The sequence below is a fragment of the Pelodiscus sinensis genome, chromosome 4 (genome assembly GCF_049634645.1).
Source record: "Pelodiscus sinensis isolate JC-2024 chromosome 4, ASM4963464v1, whole genome shotgun sequence".
NCBI classification, from domain to species: Eukaryota; Metazoa; Chordata; order Testudines; family Trionychidae; genus Pelodiscus; species Pelodiscus sinensis.
Window position 1 is genome coordinate 129318752 of NC_134714.1, and position 12631 is coordinate 129331382.

The window sequence follows — 12631 nt, forward strand, 5'->3', positions numbered from 1 at the left end:
ACCAGGGATGGGGCTAGGGGGGCTAGTGCTGGCTTCGCAGAGCCCCCCAGCTCTCTGCACACGCTGTGATTTCCCATGCACAGAGACCCCAGACCCTGCTCTGGGAGGGGCCCAGCCACTCTCCCTCCCCTCCCCTGACAGGCCACACCCCCTTCCCAGAGGCCACGCCCATTCCCAATAGCCCCCCCACCTTGATGCTTCAAGCCACGCCCCATTCAAATAGTCCCGCCTCTGCCTTGCAGGCCACGCCCAGGCCCTCATGGCCCCACCCTAAACCCGTAGGCCCCGCCCCTGCCGCTCAGGCCCCGCCCCTAACGCTCCCAGCCGCGCGCGGCGCCGGGGCTGGCCGCTCTCGCGAGAGGCTGGGCGGCTCCCGGAAGGCAGAAGCGGCAGCGGCGGCGTCATGTGCGGGGGCTGCGTAGAGACCGAGTACCCGGCCCGGGTAAGGGGCGGGGCCTGGCCCCTCCCTGCGTCACACCTGGCAGTGGGGACTGGCGCCGGGACTCCTGGGCTCGCTCCCTGCGGGGGGCGGGGCTAAAGGGGGAGGGGCTGGGAGCCGGGACTCCTGGGCTCGCTCCCTGCGGGGGGCGGGGCTAAAGGGGGAGGGGCTGGGAGCCGGGACTCTGGGCTCGCTCCCTGCGGGGGGCGGGGCTAAAGGGGGAGGGGCTGGGAGCCGGGACTCCTGGGCTCGCTCCCTGCGGGGGGCGGGGCTAAAGGGGGAGGGGCTGGGAGCCGGGACTCCTGGGTTCTCTCCCTGCTCTGGGGGGCGGGGCTAAAGGGGGAGGGGCTGGGGGCGGGACTCCTGGGTTCTCTCCCTGCTGGGGGGCGGGGCTAAAGGGGGAGGGGCTGGGGGGCGGGACTCCTGGGTTCTCTCCCTGCGGGGGGCGGGGCTAAAGGGGGAGGCGCTGGGCGCCGGGACTCCTGGGTTCTCTCCCTGCTCGGGGGCGGGGCTAAAGGGGGAGGCGCTGGGCGCCGGGACTCCTGGGTTCTCTCCCTGCTCGGGGGGGCGGGGCTAAAGGGGGAGGGGCTGGGGGGCGGGACTCCTGGGTTCTCTCCCTGCTCGGGGGGGGGGGCTAAAGGGGGAGGGACTGGGGGGCGGGACTCCTGGGTTCTCTCCCTGTGGGGGGCGGGGCTAAAGGGGGAGGGGCTGGGAGCCGGGACTCCTGGGTTCTCTCCCTGCTCGGGGGCGGGGCTAAAGGGGGAGGGGCTGGGAGCCGGGACTCCTGGGTTCTCTCCCTGCTCGGGGGGCGGGGCTAAAGGGGGAGGGGCTGGGAGCCAGGACTCCTGGGTTCGCTCCCTGCTCGGGGGCGGGGCTAAAGGGGGAGGGGCTGGGAGCCGGGACTCCTGGGTTCTCTCCCTGCTCGGGGGGCGGGGCTAAAGGGGGAGGGTCTGGGAGCCGGGACTCCTGGGTTCTCTCCCTGCTCGGGGGCGGGGCTAAAGGGGGAGGGTCTGGGAGCCGGGACTCCTGGGTTCTCTCCCTGCTCGGGGGCGGGGCTAAAGGGGGAGGGGCTGGGAGCCGGGACTCCTGGGTTCGCTCCCTGCTCGGGGGCGGGGCTAAAGGGGGAGGGGCTGGGAGCCGGGACTCCTGGGTTCTCTCCCTGCTCGGGGGGCGGGGCTAAAGGGGGAGGGTCTGGGAGCCGGGACTCCTGGGTTCTCTCCCTGCTCGGGGGCGGGGCTAAAGGGGGAGGGTCTGGGAGCCGGGACTCCTGGGTTCTCTCCCTGCTCGGGGGCGGGGCTAAAGGGGGAGGGGCTGGGAGCCGGGACTCCTGGGTTCGCTCCCTGCTCGGGGGCGGGGCTAAAGGGGGAGGGGCTGGGAGCCGGGACTCCTGGGTTCTCTCCCTGCTCGGGGGGCGGGGCTAAAGGGGGAGGGGCTGGGAGCCGGGACTCCTGGGTTCTCTCCCTGCTCGGGGGCGGGGCTAAAGGGGGAGGGGCTGGGAGCTGGGACTCCTGGGTTCTCTCCCTGCGGGGGGGTGGGGCTAAAGGGGGAGGGGCTGGGCGCCGGGACTCAAGACTTGATGGAGGGGAGACTCCCATCTCCCTCTGCAGAATTTGCTCTCCTTCCCTTCCACCCCTCCCCCCGGTCACGGTGAGCAGCTGCGGGCCAGGCTGGGCTACCAGCTGCTCTGGGCACCTTTGGCGGCCCAGGTGCACCCCGCGTGCAGCCCAACGGGTTTGTCCTGCGCCCTGCTAGGTTCACAGACTCCTGGTGATTTTATCGGGTGCGGCCCCAGGCCAGCGCCTGGCACTTCTGAAAATCCCTCCCGCGTCTGGGACCCCCCCACATGTCAGGATCCCGATGCCTCTGCACGGCCTGACGCCAGCCCCTGCCCATGCCGTGGTAGGCGGCAAAGGAGTCACAGTGTGAAGCTGCCTAAGGGATAAGGAAATGATGCTGCAGAGATCGCGATGCCGTTACATAAACCAGCCATGCCTCCGCCTCTGGGCTGGAGTTACCTTGAAAAAGAGCAGAATGAGCAGAGCTCTGAGATAGTAACAAAAACAATGAGGGCGTAGAAAGACTGCTCTGGGGGAAGAGACTGAAAAGATGGGGCTGTTCAGAGAGGAGTTAAATTAGAGGGAACACAATAGAGAGATGCAAAAATATGAATGATAAGAGAAGGCAAGTCAAGCCCTTCGTTGTAACACAAGAACACAATGGGAGTTGAAATACAATACATGCATTTAAAACTATAAAAGGAAATACTTAATTGTGCTCTGTAAAACTTATGGAACTCGTTGCCACGGGGTATTGCTGAGACCAAGAGGTTAGTGGAATTCAAAGAATTAGACACAGGGTTCATACACAATGACATTGACCATTCCTCTAACCCGTGTGAGTGCTGTCAGTAATTTCCACTGCATACAGTATTGTGGCATTGGGTGTTTGACAGTAGCACGGAGATGGGTGTGGACATTTCTTCTCTCAACACTGCAGGGTAACACTTGCCTGGAGAATGGATCCTTCCTGCTCAACTACGTGGGGTGTGTGGAGTGCAACAAGCGGGACTTTGTGCTGATCACAAACAGGGCCATGGACGACGATGATGGAGAGGAAATCATCACTTATGACCGTAAGGCGTTCCCCTTATTTTGCCCATCTAGCGATTGTGCACACAGCCACAGGCCTTAGGAACCCAGGCTGCAGAGGAGGCGAGGTGCTTTATTATTTCACCTGTTTAGGGGAGGAGTAGACCCATTACTTGGCTTGAATAAATTATAGGCTATCGGTTAGGCTCCAGTGGTTCCCAGACTTTTCGGCATCATGCCCCCTTTTTGATTTTTGAGAAACCCTCACACACACACACCCCCAAATAGCAGCAAAACTTGTTGAGCAAAAAAAAACAAAGGAACTGACTGGGGCTGAAAAACAAAAATAGCAGCAAAACTTAGGGAGAGGAGGATTGATGGGGAGGGGCTGGGTCACCTTATGCCCCCCCTGGAATTTCTTCATGCTCCCCCTCAGGGGGCATGCCCTCCAGTTTAGGAACCCATGGAGCCAGAGGGTGGTTGGAAAGATGGCTGGAGCTCCTGAAAGAGCTCTGAGTCAGGGAGCCAGGGAAAGAGAAAGTTGCTAAAATTTCTACTTTGCCATTCTCCTGTGATCTTCCTCGCAAGCTCCCTAGCACATAACTCCCTGGCTGGAACGTGCATAAGACCTTGTCTACCCATATAATCTGTCCAACTGAAATGAGCCCAGGGCGGTTCCCGTACCAGGCGCTGGGGTTTAAGGCCAGACAAGGTTAAATGATCAGTAAGGGCCACGTTTCTAGTCACGACCCTCGGAGGAGCTGTTGGAATAATCCCCCCTGAGGGAAGGGGCTTCTGCTCCCTCTCGCCAAGGCTTCAGATCCAGACCGCAGGCCTCCGGGAAGATCTGTTAGTCCTGGCCTGGGTGGTCCAGGAGGTCAGATGAGATGATCTGATGGTCCCATCTGGCCTTAAGCTAAGAATCTATAAATATGGGCATCTCCTCGCACGGATGCTGAGATACCAGCGTGAAGGAGTTTATATCCGAGTGGTTTGTCTCAGTACAGGAAAGGGGATGATCTTTTCTGGGATAACTTAGCTCATACCAGTATAACTAGATGGGTTAAAAAAAATCACACACACACACACACACACACACACACACACACACACACACACACACACACACACACACACACACACACACACACACACACACACACACACACACACACACACACACACACACACACACACACACACACACACACACACACACACACACACACACACACACACACACACCCTCCCCCGACAGAGCTAGAGCAATACAACCCTGTGTGGTACGGCACTGGCACTACAGCGAGTAAGCGTGTGCGTCACCGTGCTCAGAATCAGGGCTGTTCCAGGGCTGGAGGATTCCGGACTACTCTACATTCTCCTCCCCCCTCACCGGCTTCTCCACTGCCGAGACAAGGCAAGCGCCAGAGTCTCTCACCCGCCTGTTCGTGAGTCACCTGGGATCAGCGCCAGCGCCTGCCTCTGTGGCTGCCCACTACTCCCCATAAGCTGCTGCCTGAAACTGATGCCATTCTCGACAGCTTCACTGATATTCCCAGGTTGTGAACAGCCCCGTGACGCTGACCTGACTCATTAATGTCAATCTGCTGCTGCTTGCGGCTTTCCTCAGACGCAATAGAGGGACTGGGGTTAACTGGCTGCAGAATCAGGGAAGCAGCACTGGGTCTGTTCGCATTTTGCATCCATGCCAGCTCACCCTTTGTTTTTAGAACATAAATTCTCTGGCACTTGCTTCCTAATCCCCGGAGTAAACCTCCTACTTGCCACGTGCGTGAGTTTTTTAAAGTCACATCAAAATGCAAGGAAGGAGAATGGAATGGATGTGGCGCGAGAGGGATTGTGTTTGACTGTGACTGCTGGATTTGGGCAGCCAGGTTAGTGACTTCGGAGATGCACTAGCCAGTTGTAGGCTCAGAGAGTCCGTTCCAGTGGAGCGTTCATAGATTCGTTGCCGTCTTTCTTTTAAATAGAGGCCATTCGCACCAGGTTGTAGGTTGACACGGGTAAGGAGTGGGGAATGGTTAAAGGTGGCATGTTCCCCTTAGTCCCCTGAATTCAGACAGCTCCTTTCCCGATGAGTTCAGGTTTTGGGATAGATGCGTGTGCTGCTTTGGGGGATGTCAAGGAGTAGAAAGTCTCCTTTTCTGGTCCAAGTTAGACAAGTTGGCTAGTTCTGAACTATTTCTCCTGCTCCCAGCCACAAATAGCCCTGCTCCCCTAAAAGAGTTTCTCCGAGCTTTTGGGGGGCTGTAAAATACAAATGTTAAAATTGCTTTGGTACATCCACAAAATGTAATGGAAGCCTGGGTGGGCCTAGCCATGGGGGATCCAAGGGGACTTGGCTTTGCCTTTCAGACCCCACTCCCCACCCTCTTGGGCCAGGAGGGCTTTTTGTCACCAATCCCAGATAGTAGGCCCTTGGTCTCTGATCAGTGCAATTTTCAGTCCAAAGAAACGAGACTCTCCCTGCCCCTGTGGTGAGCGAGCTCTCCCTCCAGGCTCTCTGGTTTTCGTTCCAGATGTGTGTAAGAACTGCCATCACATGATAGCCAGACACGAGTACACGTTCAGCGTGGTGGACGAGTACCAGGTACGTTGTCTTGTCGTTACCATGGAGCCACAGGCTCAGACCCCCGCGTTCGAATCATCCTTCAGCACGCCGGGCCCCCACGGGGTCTCGCTCGTCCCTGACAGCAGGCTGCCTGGCTTCCCCACTCCTTCGACTGAACCGTTTCAGCTCCAGCCCTCCTGCTTCACCCTGTGAGCTCTGCCCAGTGAGTCCAGCTGAGCTGGATGCATGGGAGAGACGTGCCCACTCTGCAGGGGCTGTGTGCGCGCTGACGCTCAGGGCTACCAAAACAGCTGGGTTTATGAGTCAGTGCACGGGAGGGCCGTAGGGGAGCACAGAGAAATGAAGGGTACCGCTGTACCAAGCCCATCCTGCTCCACCCAGAGCCCAGCCAAGCTTTGTTCAGGCTCTGTCTCAGTCCGACCTCTGTGGTCAGTTCCCACAGGAGAGCCCCGACTCCTTCCTACAGCCAGCTCTTATCCTCCACCTTCCTGGTTCTCTGCCGTGAGAACAAAGAGCCCCATATGCAAAATATGGGGGAAACTAGGGGGCATAAAAACATCACCCCCTAAATGTTATTTACTTATTCCCACTAGGGGTCACCAAATGAAATGAATAGGCAGCAGGTTTAAAACAAACAAAAGGAAGTTTTTCTTCACTCAGCACACAGTTAACCTGTGGAATTCCTTGCCAGATGATGTGGTGAAGGCTAGAACTTTAACAGGGTTCAAAAAGGAGCTAGATAGATTCATGGAGGTTAGGTCCATCCATGGCTGTTAGCCAGGATGTGTTGGAATAGTACCTAGCCTCTGTTTCTCTGGAGGTGGGTGACAGGGGAGGGATCACATAAGGATTTCCTGGTGTGTTCCCTCCCTCTGGAGCACCTGGTATTGGCCACTGTTGGCAGACAGGACACTGGGCTAGATGGACCTTTGGTCTGACCCAGAATGGCCGTTCTTATGTCACTGAAAATCCCCCCTTTGTCACACATGCAGCAATCACAGACACCACACTCCTTTGTTCCTACGAATGCCTTGAGACTTGCAAAGCCCAGCGAGTGGGGTCCCGGAAGCACAAGGTGCCCCGAAGTCCACAGCAGCCGGAGCAGGAAGTTGAGCTCTGTGGGTTTCCGTCTGGAGCTGCTCTTGCTTTGTAGGCTTCTGCAGGCTGTAGTTGTGGTGGGGCCCGTGGGGAGGTGCCCTGCGTCAGCCAGGGGAAGGGTCGAATTCGCTGCCCTGCCTGGGCTTGCTTAGGGCAGCTTCACTGCCACCTGGGGCTTGACTTCCCAGCTGGGCGCTCCACGCTGCCACTGCTGCGCTTCCGCCCGCTTGGCTTGGTCCCCGAGTCGGTCGACGGGGGCACCCTGCGGATGAGCGACCAGGCAGCATGGGGGTTGGACTCTGTATCCCCCGTGCATGGATGTAGTGGTTAGGGAACACAAGTCTCCTTGGGGAGGGTCTGTTTCCAAAAGCACCTATGTGACTAGTCCCACGGACTTTGAATAGGACTTGGGGTCCTAACTCCCTTAGGCACCATAGAGAATCCCAGCCCGAGTGCTTAGGACCCGATGCCACAGGGGCAGGGCTGAGCACCTCCCACCCACACTCACACAGAGCGGAGAGAGCGCAGGACCCCGCTGAATCAGGCCTTAGGGTGGACACCCCGCCAGCACGCCTGCTGGAAAAGCCACAGCTGTTCATTTCTTATGCACAGGAAAGTCCGCAGGGGTCTTCAGGTCGAGTCCAGCCTAAGAGGCAGCCCCAGGCCCACAAGCCTCCGGCCCGATGGGTGTAACCCGCCCCCTACCCTGGCTAGCTGTGTTCTCCCTCCCCCTTGGCACCGGGTTTGGCAGCCCTGCCTGTGCAGCATGGTGGGAGATGGCCAGACCGGTGGAGGCAGATGGGGAGCAGGTGGTGCTGGAAGAGGGGACAGCTCGGGCGGACCCTGGATTACCCCCCGGCAGTGGGCACAGCTGCACCTCAGCAAGAGGGGCCGGGTTGCCGAGTTTGGCAGTGCGTCGGCTGGACAGGCGGCTGTGGGGCATCCCAGCACTGTGGGGCCGTTGCTAGCGGCTCTGAGGTGCACCTTCAGGCTGCCCGCACCAGAGGCAAAGCCAGGGAAGTGGCTGGAGCCAAGCTGGGGAAGCTGGAGTTAGCCTGTGTCTGTTCCACGCCCGCCGTTGCTGGAGCGTGCTCTGATTCTGGGGTTGGGCGCCGTGTGTGAGCGCCAGAGGGAGCGAGTGGGCTCGGCTGTGTATTTCCGGAGTTGTCCCACCTGTGAGAAGCCTCCGCTCCTCTCTCCCCTTCTATCTGGGAGGGGCGTGTTTCTGTCAGGCCCAGACGCCCCGCACCCCGGGATACCTAGAGGCCTCTGTATAAAGCTGATCCCGGCTCTGCTTGCTGCAGGGCTGGGCTGCTGGGCCACCGTGGGAGCGCTCGTCTGTGTGGGGTGGCCGATTCCCTGTGCAGTTGGCGGCATGAAAACAAGGCCAGCGGTTTGCAGCCTGGACGGCTAAAAGCTTCAGTGGCCTTGTCCTTCCCTCCTGGCGGTGCCTGCATTGCCCAAGCCAGCATGGCGCTGCCTGGCCATGGTGTGGTGAGCCTCCGGGGAGAGGAAGACCAGCCACCTGCAGCTCCTGTGAGCCCCAAGTGGGGAAGTGCAGGTCTGGGCCCGAGGGGCGCTGCGAAGCAGAGGAGGGTTTGTCATAGTGTGGGCCCCCAGCTGCCATCAGTCAGGTGTGACTAGGAGGGGGATTGGGGAAAAGGAAAATGGAGCTGGGTAAATTCCTTGCGCCTCTAACCCTGGCCCTTCCTCTAGGGGAGGCTCTGGTCACGTTCCCTGGTGCGTAGTTATTTGGGAGGCGAGACCTGCACTTTGAACCAGGAATCTGTGAACAAACCCAGCTCCCTGTCCCAGGTCTTGCGCTCCCCTGAGCAGCGTGTTCCAGGGCAGCCCAATGCAGCCTCCGGCGACTAGGAACAAGGGCTGCAGCCGGGGGAGCGGACACTTGGACAAGCTTTGTGCTCTGGGTGCAAACCAGGTGGACGAGCCCCAGGACCACATGTGCAAGCAGAGAAACATGCAACAGGCACAGGGAGGTGACGAGGCCTCTTTGGCCTGGTACCGGAGGCTGCCCCCCCCCGACGGGGGCTACAAAGGGGACAGCTCAGAAAAGAGCGAAGAGGAGGAGTCCAGCTCTGAAAAGCTGCTTCTAGCGGAGGCTGGACGAAGCCCACTCGGTTTTGTTTGCCCAAGAGACGGCGGAGCAGAGACTTGATCACGGTTCCGCAGGGCAGATTTCTGCGAGCAGGGGCCCTGTGATCTGCCAGAGACCGGCCGCGCGCGCTCCCGGGGCTAGGCGCCCCAGAGGGACGTGTTCAGATTGGAGGGTGCCAGTGTTTAACAGGGAGGGACGTTACCCACGGACCACAGTCTGACCCAGGGGCGGGGCGGCTGTACCCCCGGGCTGGGTGGTCTCTGCAGCTCGGCTCTGGCTCAGCTCGCAGTTCTGGATGCAGGCGTGGGGGGGGGAGGTTGAGGCAGGAGGCCAGGCTCGCTGGGCAGAACAGGCCCTTCTGGGCTCGAGATGCCCACGGGCAAGTCCCCTTCCCAGGTAGAGGTGCCGACTGTTCAGGGATAGTCTGTGCCCCTCCCCCCCGCTCCACGCTGCGTCTCCCGACCGTGCGAAGCCGTTGGCTGGCGGGGGCTGCTTGCCTGCTGATGCTGGTCCCAGGCAGCTCCCAGCTGCGCTGCTGCCCTGCCGGGCATTGCGTGGGAGCCTGGGCGCTTTGTCTGGAGAGGGAGAGGAGGAGGCTGGAGGCGCCTGCCAGGCTGAGGCTGAGCTGTGGGCCACTCTCCCGGGGGAGCGGTGGATGCCCCAGTTCCTGGGGCGTTTTAAACTGGAAGAGACTCCCCTGCTGAGTAGCTGGGAGGGAGCAATGCAGCCTGGCCCCTGGGGGAAACCAGCAGGCCCCATAGGTCTGGTCTGGCCGCCAGGGAGGCGTTTTGCCGCTTGCCTGGCTCGGGCACCCGTTCGGTCTGTGGCTCTGGGGGGCAGGCTCCCTGCCAGCTGGGTGCAGGCGTTTCCTTGCTCTCTCAGGCCTGCACAAGTCCCCCGGGGATGAGCCAGGCAGGGGCAAGCCGCCAGCTAACGTGCTCTGGGCGGCCGTCCAGCGTGGCACTCGCTTGGGCGTGCTGTGTCCTGGGGACAGGCTGTGGAATCTCTGCCCCCTGGTGGCCCACTGTGGCACTGCTCCTCCAGCCTCAGTTTCCCTCCAGGGCTTCGCTGCTCAGCAGCCCCCTGTGGTGTGGTGTGGTGTGGTGTGGTGTGGTGCCGCAGTGGCCCTGCCCCCCAGCCGGCTCACACCCACGCTCTGCCCCTACAGGGGTAGCCAAGCTGTGAAACAAATACAAGGAGCTCAGAACAGAGGGTCGGCCGGGCCCGTTAACTCTTGCCTGGGCTCTCAGGGTCGGGCCCTGCCCCATGTCCGGCAAGGAGGCCCTAACCCACAGCCAGTGAGAGCAGATCTGCTTCCCTGCCCAGGCTGGACCTTCTGCCTTCCTGCCCCCGCTAGACTTAACTCCTCCCTCCTGGCCTGACCCTGCATCGGGTGTAGTGGGGTGGGGCTGCCTGGTCTCCGTAACCCCTCTGTGGCCAGGGTGGGGGTGCGCCCCCACGTCCCCTGCCCCAGCCCAAAGGAGTGTTGCCCCCGGATCCCCGGCCCCGCCTGACGCGCGCTCTCGTTGCAGGAGTACACCATGCTGTGCCTGCTGTGCGGCAGGGCCGAGGACTCCATCAGCATCCTGCCCGACGACCCTCGCCAGGCGGCCCCCTTGTTCTGAGCGTCTGGCCGCCGTCCTGCACCTGTTCTTGCCAGCGCCATGTCATTAAACACCTGCCTTGTGTTGGGACTGAGTCGCCCACAGCCTGGCGCCCTGCACCCCCTCACTGCCTCGGCCCCCCGCCTGGCATGCGGGGATGGGTGGCCGGCCTGCCTGGAGGAAGAGGGGGACGGGGTAGCTGGCCTGCCTGGAGGAAGAGGGGGACGGGGTAGCTGGCCTGCCTGGAGGAAGAGGGGGACGGGGGGTTGCTGGCCTGCCTGGAGGAAGAGGGGGACGGGGTGGCCGGCCTGCCTGGAGGAAGAGGGGGACAGGGTAGCTGGCCTGCCTGGAGGAAGGAGGGGGTGATGGGGGGTAGCCGGTCTGCCTGGAGGAAGAGGGGGACGGGGTAGCTGGCCTGCCTGGAGGAAGGAGGGGGCGATGGGGGGTAGCCGGCCTGCCTGGGAGACAGGCTGTGTGTTTAGGAGCAGAGGGGGAGGAGTGGGTAGGGCCTTGGCTCAGACCTGGGTTACAGCTACTGTCATGTCCTGGGGCCCTCCTCTGGATGTGCCCACCTCTGCCAGGGTAATTTGGCAGCCGGTGCCCAGGGGCGCTGCTTGGATCTAGTTTTTACACGTTTCTAATAAAATTCACCCTGGCTGCCATTACAGAACCCACAGGTGCCCCCCCGCCTGCTCCCCTGGGCCCGCCTGCGGGGCTGGCTGAGTGGGCTGCCCCCCTCGGGAAGAGGCACAGAGCGGCTGTTCAGGCGTGCGCAGGGTCGTGAACTGAGCGCTTTGGGGCAGCGGTGGGATCCCCCAGGTTGCTGTCCCCTGCCTGGCTCAACCGGGCCCCGATCCTGCCTGGTGCTGCAGCCGCACAGAACAGCGGAGCTGCCTGCAGCCAGCCCAGCCCCCGGGGAGCGGTGGTTTCATCCCCGCAGGGGGCTGCCCTCCATAACCCCCTTCCCCTTCCCCCCAGGCTCTGGTGGGCCCCGCCGTGCAGCTCCCTCCGGCTGGCAGTGCCCCTCAGCGGGCGGGGCGGAGAGCGGGGCCGGCCCGTCACCGTGTTTGCTGGCTACAGCCTGCCCACGCAGGGTGCCGTGGAAACGCGGCTGCTGGGAACCCCCGAGCCCAGTGCTAAGGGGCCTGGTGGGAATGGGGCCCGGCGGCAGGACCCTGGCTGCTTCCCACCAAGCCCGGGGCAGGGTGGGGCTGGCCGACCTGCCTGGGCGGGTTTGCATGCGGGGGGGCTGTGCCCCCTGACAGAGGGAAAGGGGCTGGGCTGGTGAGGTGCCCACAGCTGTTACGGGCAGGGAAATGGGCCACGTTACGCCCAGCCGGCGCCCTGCCCCCGCAGAGCACATGAAGCCAGGGCCCCTGCGCTGGGAGGGGTGGCCAGGCGTGGGCAGGTCTGTGCTGCCCCACAGAAATGGGGTGCTGGGGGGCACCCTGCGTGCTAGTGCCCGTGTGTCCCCGACTAGCCAGGCGCTGTCACTTGGCTTTAGCACGGAGCACCTGGCTGGGCCTTTTCCTCCAGCCATCCCCAGGGGCTGCACCAAGTGCCCCCCCAACAAGTGGGGCAGGTGAAGCTTGGCATGGGGGCGGGGGCAGCCTGGCCTGACTGCCAGGTGGGTTAAGTTCTGCAGGAGAGAGGTGAAGAGGCGACTTGCTCCCACCTCCCAGGGGGCCACCGGGGAGGAGTTTCCTGCTAGAGGCCTGGGCACAGCAAGGGCTGGTGGGGGGAACGGAAACCAGCTATTCAGAGGAGCTTTTAACAGGAAGGGGGGTGAGTGGCGGAGCCACCGCCCCAAAGGCAGCCCCGGGAGTCTAGGCACCATGCCTCCCGCACAAGGGCTGCGGCCTGTTACACAGGAGGTCGGATTGGGTGAGAAGGGCCTGACCCCAGATCTACAGCCAGGGCCCTCACCACTAGGCTGTGCTGCCCAGGGGCACTGTAATGGGAGGCAGGGAGCTAAAACCCCTGGCCTGGTTGGGGACGCTTCATTGCTGCCAGCAGGACAAAGCCTTGTTCCTCAGGAACATTTGGGGACCACTCCCCCCCCTCTGGCAGGGCAGGGCCAGCAGGGCCAGGAGGAGAGCAGGGCTGGAGACACCACTGCCAGCTTCTCTCCCAAAACACTTGGCCCTGTTATACTGGCGCCCAGCAGCCCCATTGTGCTAGGTGCTGCACGTG

General features: G+C 61.9%; 1 protein-coding gene across 1 annotated transcript; it reads left to right on the forward strand.

Annotated features, from left to right (window-relative positions):
• The first annotated feature begins 296 nt into the window (after nucleotides 1-296).
• CHURC1 (churchill domain containing 1) lies at nucleotides 297-10528 on the forward strand. Its single transcript, XM_075929136.1, has 4 exons — nucleotides 297-442; nucleotides 2936-3071; nucleotides 5568-5638; nucleotides 10367-10528. Exons 1-4 carry the CDS (start codon nucleotides 404-406, stop codon nucleotides 10457-10459), a joined length of 339 nt encoding a protein of 112 aa, XP_075785251.1. The 5' UTR covers nucleotides 297-403; the 3' UTR covers nucleotides 10460-10528.
• The last annotated feature ends 2103 nt before the right edge of the window (nucleotides 10529-12631 follow it).

Coding starts and splice junctions, on each gene's coding strand:
- CHURC1 (XM_075929136.1), top strand. CDS start 404: ATGTGCGGGGGCTGCGTAGAGACCGAGTACCCGGCCCGG. Junction 443..2,935: donor AGACCGAGTACCCGGCCCGG/GTAAGGGGCGGG, acceptor TCAACACTGCAG/GGTAACACTTGCCTGGAGAA. Junction 3,072..5,567: donor GGAAATCATCACTTATGACC/GTAAGGCGTTCC, acceptor TTTTCGTTCCAG/ATGTGTGTAAGAACTGCCAT.